This window comes from Rhinatrema bivittatum, chromosome 19 (assembly GCF_901001135.1).
Source record: "Rhinatrema bivittatum chromosome 19, aRhiBiv1.1, whole genome shotgun sequence".
In the NCBI taxonomy this organism is placed as follows: Eukaryota; Metazoa; Chordata; class Amphibia; order Gymnophiona; family Rhinatrematidae; genus Rhinatrema; species Rhinatrema bivittatum.
The window spans coordinates 11077646-11092054 of NC_042633.1; the positions used below are offsets into that span (position 1 = coordinate 11077646).

General features: G+C 41.3%; 1 protein-coding gene across 1 annotated transcript in view; it reads left to right on the forward strand.

Moving 5' to 3' along the window:
- LOC115081142 (extracellular calcium-sensing receptor-like) overlaps nucleotides 1–14409 on the forward strand; it is a 79618-nt gene that overhangs the window by 17559 nt on the left and 47650 nt on the right. Inside the window, exon 2 of the mRNA XM_029585649.1 lies at nucleotides 10185–11024. Coding sequence (XP_029441509.1) covers nucleotides 10185–11024 — 840 coding nt within the window. The remainder of the gene's footprint in view (nucleotides 1–10184; nucleotides 11025–14409) is intronic.

The following is a 14409-nucleotide window of genomic DNA, read 5'->3' on the forward strand; positions in this document are numbered from 1 at the left end:
CTCCAAGATCCTATTGCTGAGTGGTAACTCCGAATGCAAAACCTGACATGTATGAATCATAAGGAATTTTCCCCAAATGCATCATTCTGCTCTTGTCCACATTGAATTTCATATGCCATTTAGATGCCTTGTCCTACAGCAGTGGTTCTCAACCTTTCTAATGCCGTGACCCCGCAATACAGTTCCTCATGTTGCGGTGACCCCTCGCCCCGCCCTCGCCCCGTGAGGGTGGGGTGAGGGCGGGGCTTTGGTCATATGGGGGCGGGGTTATGGATGGGGTTGGATTTTAGTGCACACTTATCATTTAATTATGACATTTATAATGTGAATGTAACTCAACTCACCATAGGTTCTCACATGCATGGCACACTGACCCATGATCGTCACGGGGCTAGATGTAAAAGTACAGTTTGTATCCACAGGAACCCCCCTGACCCACAATAATGGATGTAAAGCAGAATTATGACATTCCCCATACAACTCACCCTACAAAAAAGATATTCTGGTTCTAGTGACATCTCAGTAACAGCAACTCAAACTCCTTCTATTTCCAGGCTCAATAGCCCTACTTATGAAAAGACAGCAGTTTACCACCAATGCATGTCCTCTGAGAAAACACAACAAATAAGACCGATACAAACGCTTACATGCTAGCAAAATATCTCATCTCGGTAACAGACACAGAACTGACCTAACATACTCCCAGGATCTGTAGTAATGCACATAAACTAATCCGCACACAGTTACACCTGTATTATGGAATACACTCAAACAGGAGCAACCCTATCTATGAAAAGGCAACACTACAAATATTAAATCAGGTCCTAAAAACCAATACACCTCTTATTAGGAAAACAGAACTAGCAAGCAGCTATAGATCCCCACACAGAAATAATTGTAAAACTATACTATACTAATAAGCAGAATAAATGTTTCAAAACAGCTATGAACATCCAACAATTAAAAACTATTAAACATTCTCCAAACACCAATAAAATATTTCAAAAAAGCAGACATCACACAATTAAAATGGCAGTCAAAAAAAATAAACTTAAAAAGCCACCTTTACTTACCCCCTCCAGTAGCTCTCCTACTCCCCTTCCCTGCAGGCCGTGGCACTCACCAGAAGCAGCAGTAGAAGCTAAGCTCTATACTTATGGTCCTCTTCCTTAGTGCCCATGTCTCTCACACACACACACCATACCAGTCATGCCCCCATGACCAGTTTCTGTCTCTCACACACCAATCATCTCCCAAACAATCTTTGGCACACACACACCAGTCACCTTCCTGAACAGTTTCTCTCATGCCATACACACACACACACACACACACAGGCTTCCCACTCCCGTGTTCTACTTACATATACGGGCTTCTCACTCTCATAATCACTTTCTCACACACACACACACACACACACCAGTCACCTTCCTGAACAGTTTCTCTCATGCCATACACACACACACACACAGGCTTCCCACTCCCGTGTTCTACTTACATATATGGGCTTCTCACTCTCATAATCACTTTCTCTGTCTCTCTCTCACACACACACACTCACTCACTCACCAGTCTCTCACTCCCATGCTTGTTCTCTCCACATGCACAGGCTTCTCATTCCCATAATCACTTTCTCTCTGTTACACACACACCAGTCTCTCTCATTTCCATGCTCACTCTCCACGTGCACAGGCTTCTCATTTCCTGAATCACATTCTCTCACATTCACACACACACACCAGTCTTTTTCTCTCACACACACCATCACCTTACCAAGCAGTCTCTCTCTCTCATGCATGCACACTCACCCTGGTTTCTCACTCCCATGCTTTCTTTCACCCCCACAACACCAGGCTTCTTACGCCCATGCTTTCTCACATACCCAGACTTCTCCCTTCCATTCTTTTTCTCTCTCTCACACACACACACACACATCAGTCACCTCCCTGACTAATGTCTCACACTCTCACACACACATCAGTCATCTCCCTGAGCAATCACTTTCATTGTCTCTCACATACACACACACACACATCAGCTCTCTGACCAGTCAATCACACACAGGCTGGCTGGCTGCTTCTCTCTCTTTCTCTCACTCACTTCCTCTTCTCCCCCAAGCACAAATGGGAGCTGCAGCAGCCTCGCTGGCCAAGAAAGAAGAATCCCATCGGCCGCGGGAGGCTCGTGCTGCTCTCTCCTTTCTCCATTACCGGCTGCTTCAACTGCTCGGGGGCCGATGCTGCAGCCGCCGCTGCTACTTTTTCGCGCGGCGCGGCTCTCTCTCCTTCCCGCGCACCACGATTCACTTCCTGTTCCGGGTCACGGGAGGGGGGGGGGGGGGCAGGCGCAGGAAGAAGAAAAGGCCCAGCCGCGGGTGCAGAGCTTCTTCTAGCGCCGCTGCCGTTCCCGCTGGGCTTGAACGTGCTGACAGCCCGGCGGCAACGGCAGCGGGAGAGACCGGGAGCGCGCGACCCCTGCGTTTTGGGCGTTCGACCCCCGCCGGGGTCGCGACCCATAGGTTGAGAACCGCTGTCCTACAGCCTCACAAGGACTTCCTGCATCTCTTCACTTTCTGCTTGCATTTTGAATACTTTTTGTCATCTTCATGGCTCCCTCTTCCTGATCATTAATGAATAAGTTAAACAGAACTCAACTATTCACCTCTCTCCATTGGGAAATTTGACCATTTAGTCCAACTCTCTGTTTCTTGTCTTTTAACCAGTTACCAATCCTCAGTAGGATATTGGTTCCTATCCCATGACTTTTTAAATTTCATGAGGGGTCTGTCATGATGGACATTGTCAAATGTCTTCAGAAAATCTGGATGCACTATATCAACCTGCTCATCCTTATCCACATGTTTATTTACACCTTAAAACAATTCTAGTAGATTGATAAAACAAGACTTCCCTTGCTAACTTCTTATTAGCTCTTTCCCATTAGCTCTATCTATGTGTCCAGTAATTCTGTACTTAGAAATAGTTTCTATCAGTTTTTCCTGCACCAATCTCAGGCTCACTGGTCGATAGATTCCTGGTTCACCCCTGGAGCCTTTTTAAAAACTGGCAATAAACTAGACACACTCCACTCTTCAGGTACATTGGTTGAATTTAATGTTATATATTACTAACAATATGTCTACAATTTCATTTTTTAGTTCATTTAGATCTTTAGGGTGAATTCTGTCAGGTCCTGGTGATCTTGCATTTGCTACATTACATCTTCAAGTTTCACAATTATTAGCTTCAGTGCCTCTGAATCATCAACTTCAGAAAAATTTGGCCTGTTAAGATCTACACAACAACCTAGCTTTGCAGCTTGGATAAGTTATTTTTTTCAATGATAGTAATGCAGTTGCAGATTTTTGCTATTGTCTTATTCTATTCTTGTTTGCTTGTGTTTTTTTTCTTTTTATTATTATGAATGTCTTTATTGTACATTGCTTAGTGCTTTGGCTTAAGAGATTAATCAGTTTTAATACACTAAACTAAATTAAACTATACTTCTGGAATTTTATTTTAACTGCAAAATATTGCTTGCAAATTCCTGATTACAGTATCTGTCTATTAATCTACACTGGCTTGGTTTTAAATCTGGTTTTTGTTTTGTTTTTTTTTTTCAAATATCTGTTTAGAATCATTTTCTGGAGGGTTTTTTTTTTTTTAACTTTAAGTTTTTAAAGGGATTTTAAAAGGGACTTGAATCTAAAGGAGTTTTTTCATTCTTTCCCACCCTACCATTCACCCACTTACCCCAATGGTCTATTCTTCCTATATAGTTATTCCAAGTACATAGGTCAAATGTTGTTTGCATAATAAATGACTGCTATAAGGAACAATTGGTTCAGGAACCAACAAGAGGGAGCTATTTTAGATCTAATTCTTAGTGGATCGCAGGATTTGGTGAGAGAGTTAATGGTGGTGGGACCACTTGGCACTAGTGATCATGACATGATTACTTTTCAATTAATGACTGGTAGGGAGACAAAACGTAATTCTACAGCACTAGCACTAAAATTTCAAAAGGGAGACTGATGAAATGAGGAAGATAGAACAAAACTGAAAAGTCAGCTACAATTCTTAAGAGTATAAAAGTATCAACGTTAACACAAAAAAAAAAATCTTAGAAGTGCAGTCCAGATGTATTCCATGCATTAAGAAAGGTGGAAGGAAGGCCAAACGACTGCCAGCTTGGTTAAAAGGTAAACTGAAAAATGCTATTTAGGAAAAAAAACTTCCTTCAAAACTTGGAAGAATGATACCTCTGAATAGGAGAAAGCACAAGTATTGTCAATGTATAACATTCATAAGACAGGCTGAGAATTTGAAAAGAAATGGGTCATAGAAGCAACAACTCATAATACTTTTTAAAATATATCCGAAGCAGGAAGTCTGTGAGGGAATAAGTTGAACCGTTAAATAATCAAGGGGTTAAAGGTGCACTTAGGGAAGATAAGGCATTCACAGAAAGACTAAACTTATTGGGCCAGATTTTCAAAGCCCTATGCGCATCGCCGGGACTATTTTATATAGGCCCGGCGATGCGCGTAAAGCCCCAGGACATGTCTAAGTCCTGGGGCTTTATTAACGGGGTGGTCTGGGGGCGGGGTGGTCCCAGAGGCCTCTGGCACAGTGGCCATTTGCTGCTGTGCCGGGGAATCGCGTGCCAGCCGGCTGCCGGCGTGCGCAACCTGTGCCTGCCTCCAGGCAGGCGCAAGAGGTACAATAACAATTTGGGGGGTTAGAGTAGGGCTGGGGGGGGGGGGAAAGGTTAGGGGGAAGGGGTGGGAATGTTAGTTTAGGGGGAAGGGAAGTTCCCTCACCGCTACGATTTCAGAGCGGCCTGGGAGGGAACGGGGGAAGCCCGTGGGCATTGGCACGTGCAGGGTGCACAATTGTGCACCCCCTTGCACGCGCCGACCCCCGATTTTATAACATGCGCGCACCTATGCACGCATGTTATAAAATCGGGCTTACATGTGTGCACGCCGGGTAGCGCGTGCGCAGGTATGAAAAATCTCCCCATTCTTTGCTTCTGTGTTTACAAATGAAGATGATGTGGAGATACCTGTTCCAGAGATGGTTTTCAAGGGTGATGAATCAGATGAACTGAACCAAATCATGGTAAACTTGGAAGATGTAGTAGGCTAGATTGAGAAACCAAAGAGTAGAAAATCCCTGGTCCAGATGGTATATACCTCAGGGTTCTGAAAGAACTAAAAAATGAAATTTCAGATATATTTGTAACCTATCAGTAAAAATGTCCATTGTATATGAAGACTGAAAGGTGGCCAAAGTAACCCCGATATTTAAAAAGGGATCCAGGGTGATTCGGAAAACTATAAACCATTGAGCCTGACTACAATAACAGGAAAAATCATAGAAACATTTCTAAAGAACAGAATCATAGAACATAGACATAGTTTAATGGGATACAGCCAGAACTGATTTACCCAAAAAAAGCCTTGCCTCACAAATATGCTACATTTTTGTAAAGGGGTAAATAAACATGTGGATAAAGGTTAGATGGTAGATGTAGAGTATTTGGATTTTGAGAGGGTGTTTGACAAAGCCCCCTCCCCCCCCCCCCCCCCCCCCCCCCCCCACGAGAGGCTTCTAAGCAAATTAAAAAGTGACCGGATGGGAGGTAATGTACTTCTGTGGATTGCAAACTGTTACAAGACAGGAAACAGAGAGTAGGATTATATGTTCAGTTTCCTTAGTGGATCTATACTGCAACTGGTGCTTTTTAATATATTTATACATGATCTAGAAAGAGAAATGAGTGAGATGATGAAATTTGCAGATGATACAAAATAATTCAGAGTAGTTAAATCATTGTGATAAATTGCAGGAGTACCTTATGAGACTGGAAGACTGGTCATCCAAATGGCAGATGAAACTTTATGTGGACAAGTTTAAGGTGATGCATATAGGGAAAAATAACCCATGCTGTAGTTACACGATGTAAGGTTTCATGTTAGGAGTTACCTCCCAGGAAAAAGATCTAGGGATCCTAGTGGACAATACATTGAAATTGTTGGCTCAGTGTGCTGCAGCAGTCAAAAAAACAAACAGAGTGTTAGGAATTATTATAAAGGGAATCGTGAATAAAACTGAGAATGTCATAATGCCTGATGAGACTGTATCTTGAGTGCTGTGTTCAATTCTGGTCACCTCATCTTGAAAGATATATAGATGCAATATAGAAGGAAAGAGAAATGTAACCAAAATGATAAAGGGGATGGAATGGCTCCCCTATGAGAAATGACTATTGAACATAGGGCTGTTGAGCTTCGGGACGAGATGGCTGAGGTGGGATATTATAGAAGTCTTCACAATCATGAGAGGCCTTGAATGGGTAAATGTGAAATGGTTATTTATTCTTTCAGATAATACAAGGACTAGGGAGCACTTCATGAAGTTATCAAGTAGCTCATTTAAAAGCAATCAGTCAAAATTATTTTTCACTCAACACACAATTAGGCTTTGGAATTCATTGCCAGAGCATGTGGTTAAGGCAGTTAGCTAAGCTGGGTTTAAAACAGGTTTTGGACAAGTTCATGGAGGAGAAGTCTATAAATTGCTTTTAGTCAAGTTGACTTAGGGAATAGCCACTGCTTATTACTGATATTAGTAGCGTGGGATCTGTTTAAAATGTGGTTACTTGACAGGATTGGCCAATGTTGGCAACAGGATGTTGGGCTTGATGGACGCTCATTATGGCCTAGTATAGCAACTTCGTAACCATTATTATTATTAATAAGGTAGAGTTGCAGAAATCAACTGCTTATCTCTGGGATAAGTAGCATGGAATCTATCTATCCCTTGGGATGCTGTCAGGTACTAGTGGCCTGGATTTGCCACTGTTGGAAACAGGATATTTTCAGTGCTTAATTTCTTATTAATCATAATAAGTTTGTGTGGTTTTGTTTTACTTTATAATGTGCTCTATTTTATATTTTTTATTTTACTATTGTCATATTTTTTATGCTTTATTGTAAATTGTTTTGATTTATCACAGTAAGAAATAGCAATTAATCATGTTAATAAACTAAACTAATTCTGGGCTTGATGAACCTTTGGTTTCACACATTATGGCAATTCTTATGTTCTTATGTAAATTAAAGACAAATCTAACAACTTGTTGATTAGCCACATTAATAAATGTGATCCTCATAGACACAGTGTAACAACTATAGTGCTTTAGTCCTAAGGCATACCATCTTGAAGCATAAGACTTTTTTCCTTTTTGCCTTCAGCTGTCTGTAATAAAAAATAATTTGACTCACCTGAAAGATGAATTGTCAATGATTAAAAATACCTCTCAAACTTTCAGCATCCAAGATATATGCCCCTACTTCTAGAGAGAATTCATAAATCCAGGAATAAATGTTCCCCAGTTTCTATTAAATCTAAAACCCTATTCCTTGTACTATCATCTCGTCCACACTTTGAGACTTGAGAGCTGAGCCTGCCTCTGGGGTTCTTGTGGGTACTTGGAACATTTCTGAAAATAATTCCCTGGGGGCTCTGGATGTTAATCTCCTACATTAAAACATTATTTTGGCTTTCAGAACTTCTCTTCGGCACCCTCCTATGTCTTTGGTACCCACATGTACTCTGACAGCTGCTTCCTCCACACATTCCCTAAAATCCTTTTTAGATGACACAAGGTTTGCTAACTTATCACCATGCAGATAAGTTACCAAGTTATCCTCATGTTTACCAGTCATCCATCTATCTACATTCCTGATGATCAATTCACCACTATTAATGAGAATCCTAAATCATCCTACCTATGCAATCACCGATAGAGGCACTTCCTCAATGTGACAGGATAATTCATCACGTGTAGTGTAGATCCTAGCTTAAGGATACATTCCTACCACACCAAGGTGATGATCTCCTTTCTGGTGAACTTGCACTGCTTGAGTAGCAAAGGGGCTACCAGTCTATACATCCCCATTCCAGCTTCTGAACTGTTGTCTGTATCATTTAAATTCCTTAGATGTATTTGGTTCATTTTTGTTTGCTCTACAAAGGATCCATAATTGACCCATGGGATCTTAAATTTTAGTCAGGGTTAATTTTTCATTTTGAGTAAGGATACCACTGGCGAAAATAATTGGGCAACAGTCTATATATATATATAAAGAGTTGAGTGTGGGATGTGTAGAAGGGACAAACAAACAACTCCCACCAAAGACACAAGGTTATTTTTTTAACAGTTTAAAGAAACAGTTTCAATCAAATAAATAATATGTCCTACAGTTTAAGCACATTCCTATCGGCCGACAAAATACCCCTGATGATAGTCAAATCCCAGCACTTTCCCAGTGCAAAGTCCCATATTCCCCAGCAGCTTCCCTTGTGTTGAACCAAGAGAGTCCAGAATCAATAGATCCATCTTTTCTCTATCTTACTGTCCTGATGGAAAGTGAACTGGATGGCCCAGTGAAGGTACTGGAGGCAAAAAAATTTCATGATAGTCTGGGATAAGCCCAGAGGATCCCTCACTATAGAGAAATAATCTTGCTAGCTCAACTCAGTAATGTAATGTATTTGTATTTTAACAATGTATTGTAACAATATTATGTATGTTTTTATTTTGTAAACCGCCTAGACGGATAGACCCCTACCCCATTGTGTGGTATATAAAAACTTTTAAATAAAATAAATGAGAGGAAAGCTGGAGATGAACTGAAGCTCTGTGGAATGCATCAAGAATTAAGATTTGATGGACCTTATAGTTCTTATCTTCCATCATATTCTGTTTTGCTATGTACAAAATGGGGACTTTGGCCATTATTGGTGATTTAACCAGGGATTTGATTTGGAGGCATGTTCCAAAGTTAATGTGCATAAATGTATCCACAGAATAAGTATGTATTTAAACTCAGTGTATGTGAGTATCTTGTGTTTGTAAATCAGCTGGGTTTGTGCATTGCCAGTTGGGTGCTGTATTGAAAATATATCCTATGGAAATAATTAAAAAAAAAAAAAGATTTATGCACTTAAAAGGCTGTTCCAAATTGCTACTTTTGCACTTATAACCCCTTTGAAAATTCACTCCATTGGGCTAAATTTTCAAAAGGTTTAACAAACTAAGGGCTGGATTTTCTTATACCGCAGACCTTTTTGAATTCGGCGGTAACGGGGGGCGGGCCTGCGAAAGCCGGCAGCGATCACACCACCGCGGTGCAATCGCTGCCGGCTTTTGAAAACCAATTGTGCCACTGTGAAAGGTGGTGCTATGGGGTGCGTTACTGACGGAGATATGGGCCCTTACCTTTTCGCCGTCAGCAATGTCTTCGTGGCGTCCGCCCCGGTGCCACACCGACTCCTCCCCTTCCAGTGCTGACGCTGCACAGAACCTGCCCCGATCAAGGTATTGCATGCGAAAAGTCCCTTTTCGTGTGCGATCCCATTAGAAAATGACCCTCTAAATTGCTGTGATATATGCTACTTTTACCCATGTAACTTCTTTGAATATTCATTCTCTGCTGTACATTTGCTTATCTTCAATGTATATTTTCTATAATTTATTTAGACTACAATTATTGTTTTACCAACATGTGAATGTCATGGCATTTGCCTTGAAAGAAATTAACAAAAACAGCTACCTACTGCCTAACAACACTTTGGGGCTCTGGATATACGACTCCTGCAATGCCCCATCCAGGTCCCTGCAAGGTACAATGTGGCAACTCACCGGAAACAAAGACCCAATTCTCAATTATGCCTGCAGGGGGATATCTCCATTAGCTGCAGTGATTGGAGATAACCAGTCTTGGATGTCAATAACCATAGCTCAGCTACTTGGAGTCTATAAACAGACACAGGTATGGATCAGTTATAACAAAGTCAGAAATATCTTGCTGCTCTGGCTAGTTGTAAAGACAATGTCAATACATTGCTTGCTACCCTTCAAAAGCCAGACTGAAGATGTGGTTGTATGGGAAGCCATTATGTTTTCTATTACTTATTGTCAAGAAGGAGAATGGATGGATGGAGATGAAGAGGTTGACCATCTTTGATCCAAAGGACATGGTTAAGCAGGAAAAGTTTATTGTGTCTTGGGATACTGTGTAAGAAAAAGGAAAAAAAAATGTGTTTTTACTCTCATAAATGCTGATCAAAGGTAATAAAAACTAATTAATGTTGTTGGTGAAATTCTTCTAGATCAGCTATGGCTCTACTGTAGCCATTCTTAGTGATAAAAGTCGATTTCCCTCTTTCCTCCGTACTGCTCCAAGTGATGATTTACAGTCTCTGGGCATCGCCCGGTTGATCACCTTCTTTGGTTGGACATGGATTGGAATCCTCGCTGAGAACAATGACTATGGACTGATTGGGAGTCAGATGCTAAAAGAAGAGCTGGTCAAGGCTGGGGTCTGCATAGCCTTCTATGAAACCATCCCCCTGTTTTACTCTCAAGAAAAGATACAGCGCATTGTGGAAGTGGTGAAGAAAATGTCAGCCAGGGTCATTGTGGTCTTTTCCACTGCCGAGAATCTCTATCCGGTGATGCTGGCAATTGCAAAGAGTGACATATCTGGGAAAGTCTGGATTGCTTCGGATGGCTGGTCTGATTTTCCAATATTTAATGAAAAGGATTTCTTTAAACTTCTGAAAGGAACCATTGCAATCTCTGTTCCTACAGGCAACATTCCAATGTTCAAAGAATACCTCTATAATATTCATCCTTTAAGAGCTACAGAAGACATCTTTGTTGGGCAATTTTGGGAAGAAGCCTTTGGCTGCAGGTGGGCTGACCCCAACATGGACCAGGCCACTCTTCAAGAACTAAGCAAAGAAAGGAAACTCTGCACAGGGAAGGAAGACTTGAGGACCCTTAATATCCGTTTCTTTGATACAACAAACTTAAGGTCCGTTTATAACAATTATAATGCTGTGTACACGGTGGCCCATGCCCTACATGCCATGTATACCTGTGAAACTGGAAAAGGACCTTTCTTCAATGGGACGTGTGGTGACATCAAACACTTTGAGCCTTGGCAGGTATGGGCCAATTTTTGTTTGAGATTTGTGATCGTAAGTATGCATGACCTGTAGAGTTCACTAAATTTCAATGAAATGCAGTATGAAGTAAATTTTTAAAAGGGCATTTAAGTGCAGAAGAATGTGTACTATAGACTTTTCAGTTAACAGAAACTTTACTGGTCTTAAGACACTAGCTACTTGCATACATTAATGAATATAGGATTTGCTAAGTGGCTAAAAGTTTGTGTGGATACTTAAGTGGTATTCAAAAAATATTATTATTAATAGTTAATGTTCTTTATATACTGCCATGTCAAACTGGTGCTGTGTGCAATTTGCATCATATATACAATGTTATAAGAAATATATTTAACCAGCCCTTTTTCTCCCTGCTGCTGAAGCCTCTGGAAAATGCTTGGATTCATGCTGAGGGGAGCTGGATTACTCTTAGAGTCCAAGGAATTTAAAGAAAAAAAAAGGTAGTCCCCAGAACTTGGCATTCCAATGAAGAAAGAATTTAATGCAAAAGGACAGAATATTGAAGATGTAAGCAATGCAGAGTCTACAATTCATGAGCTAGTCCAAAAGCACAAAACATTAACTCATTTTCTCACAACACTTGAGTACAGTCCAAATGAAAAGTTTTCCCTCTTAGGTCCCCAGTAAGGCCTTTTCCTTCCATTAGGCCCCACTGAAGAACAGGAAACGTCTCCTCCTTCACCACAAAACTCACTGAAATGGATGATGATGGATTATGTATTAGGACTTCTGCTCCTACCAGTAGGTCTTTACTCTTTAGCTCATATCATGGAAAGGGACTTGTATTCTGTCCAGTAGATTGAATGTCTCCACGCAATATCTCTGATCTCCTCAGAACCAAATTCAGGTTCTAACCCTTCAGAAATCCTCTTAATAACTCTCCCCATGAGTCATGGAACCATCTTCTATACCACTTCTAAAAGCTTTGGGGGAAGGACCCATCTTTCACTCACTCCACTATCTCCTTCAACCCCCATTGCTGGAAGGTTCCTAATGATAAAGCATAGCACCATAACTTGTTGTACATAGGCAGCATATAAATAAATAAATAAATACATATAGTCAGATCTGACAGTAGAATCATATAGGTTGAGATAGATTAGGTACAGTAAATCAATCCAGGTGTACAGCAAGGATCAAATAAATATGGTGGCTCAAGAAATAGGTGGGAAATAAGCAGTACATATCAACACAAGAATAGTTTAGAGGTAGCTGCATATGGCAGGTGTTCTGTCTATTCTTAGGAACTCTCTGGATTTGTCCCAGGGACTCCAGAATTCAAAAGAAATTGCTGCATCTCTGGTTCAACATCCAAAACCTCCAGGTTCTGCTGCAGAAACAGGCCCCAGCATTGAAAGTTACCTGGGCCATGCAGGGAGGAGAGGAGGAGGGTCAGACTCAGGCCATATGGCCAAAAGAAGAAGGAGCATCAGCCTTCATGGGGAGGAAGAAAAACCTGATCAGCCAGGACCCCATGTGGGAGATGAAAAGTGTAAAATAACAATCAGCTCCTTCACAGGGGAAGAAGATCAGGACCAGTCTGGGTCCCATATGGGGGAAGGAAAATGAAAAATCCACATAGACATACTCAGCAAAACCACCAGAAGTTCTGTGCAGAGATACTGACCAGCTCCTTGAAAATGCCCCTAATTATGTTTACCAAAACTTGTCTTTCTTTGTGTTGTAATAATGCACTGACTTTTAAGAAAATTCAAGGCTTCTCTGTGTCATTGCATGTTGTGATAATCTCTCTTATGTAAATATAAAGTTTATCCAAAGAGGTGACTATACATCAGCTTTAGAGACACAAGAACCTTTGTCAGACAATCTGACAAAAGGAATCACAACCTGCAAAGAACCCAGTTTGCCAGGACATATGAGATGACTGAGACTCTATGCAAATGTCTGCAAAGAAGCCATAGGAGAAACCTACTCTAGAGAGCTGTTTACAAATTTCTTCTGAAATGTCAGTGGTCTGTGGAGTGTTTCAAGGAAACAAAATCAATTACAGTGAGCAAACAATGAGAAACACCATCCTCCTGTCCCTTCTCCCCTTGGATCTAACCTCAGCACTGCAGGAGTTCCTCAGTTAGAGTCATTGGATCCATCTTATATAGGCTTAAATGCCAACCATCCCCTTAACCCCTCCCCCCAAGATGAACCTACTTTGTCCTGTGAACCACAGATTTGGCCAAGAAGGTAAATTCAGCTCCCTTGGAATTATATCAGCTGACCTTCTTTAAGGAGTGCTTAACCTTGGATGGTTGAAGTCATTGTTTTTAAAGATAGGCTTCCTGGTCTGTCCCATATCTGCTGATCAAGTTCTGGTTTTACCACATTACATGTGAAGACCTATTCTTATTTAGCTTAGAAAAACACTGATACCAGGGACCCACACAGAGAATGAGAGTAAAACCAGAACTGGAGCGTCTTAATTGGCAGTAACTGCTCCAATTCAAAACCTTATGTGCTGGGCACAGGGTATTATTATGGGAAAGGAAGTATATATATATATATATATATATATATATATATATATATATATACACAAAATTACCTCCAAACCACAATTTGGAGTTAGGAAAAAAGCACTTTCAACTTACAGAAAAAATCATACAACAAATCTTTCTATAACATAAAAACAATATATTTATTTCAAATCTACTAAAACATCCTTTCCTTCCCAATATTAACTTATTATGTAAAATCACTCATAATAAACATTCCTCTCAGAAAGTATTGAAGACCTGCTCTCTTGGAACTCCTCAATGTTGTGGGAGTCTAAGTTGAGTGGACCCTTGGGCCGACCTGCTGGAGACTGGGAATAGATGGTCAATGTCTCTAATGAATAGCAGGCCGGGAGGCAGATGTTCAGGCGGGACATAGATGCTCTTCACCCTGGAATCTGGTACTCCCCTGGGAGAAGCCCGTAGGAGCCCAACCGCTGGGACTTAGGTGGCTTCACCCTTGGAAGCCGAAGCCCCCCGGGAGGAGCCCATAGGGGCCCGGCTGCTGGGACTTAGGCGGGTCGTGGATCAGGACAGGTAACTGGAACCAGACTAGGACAGTAGCAATACTGTAACTGGGTTCAGGTTCTGTAACCAGGCAGGAACTGTAGCAGGACTCAGGTACTGGAACCAGGCAGGTACTGTAGCAGGCAGGCAGGAACCAAGCATGTACTGTAGCAGGAATGGAGCGAGGGTGAACCGATATAGTATACTTGGATTTTCAGAAGGCGTTTCACAAAGTTCCTCATGAGAGGCTTCTAGGAAAAGTAAAAAGTCATGGGATAGGTGGCGATGTCCTTTCATGGATTGCAAACTGGCTAAAAGACAGGAAACAGAGAGTAGGATTAAATGGGCAA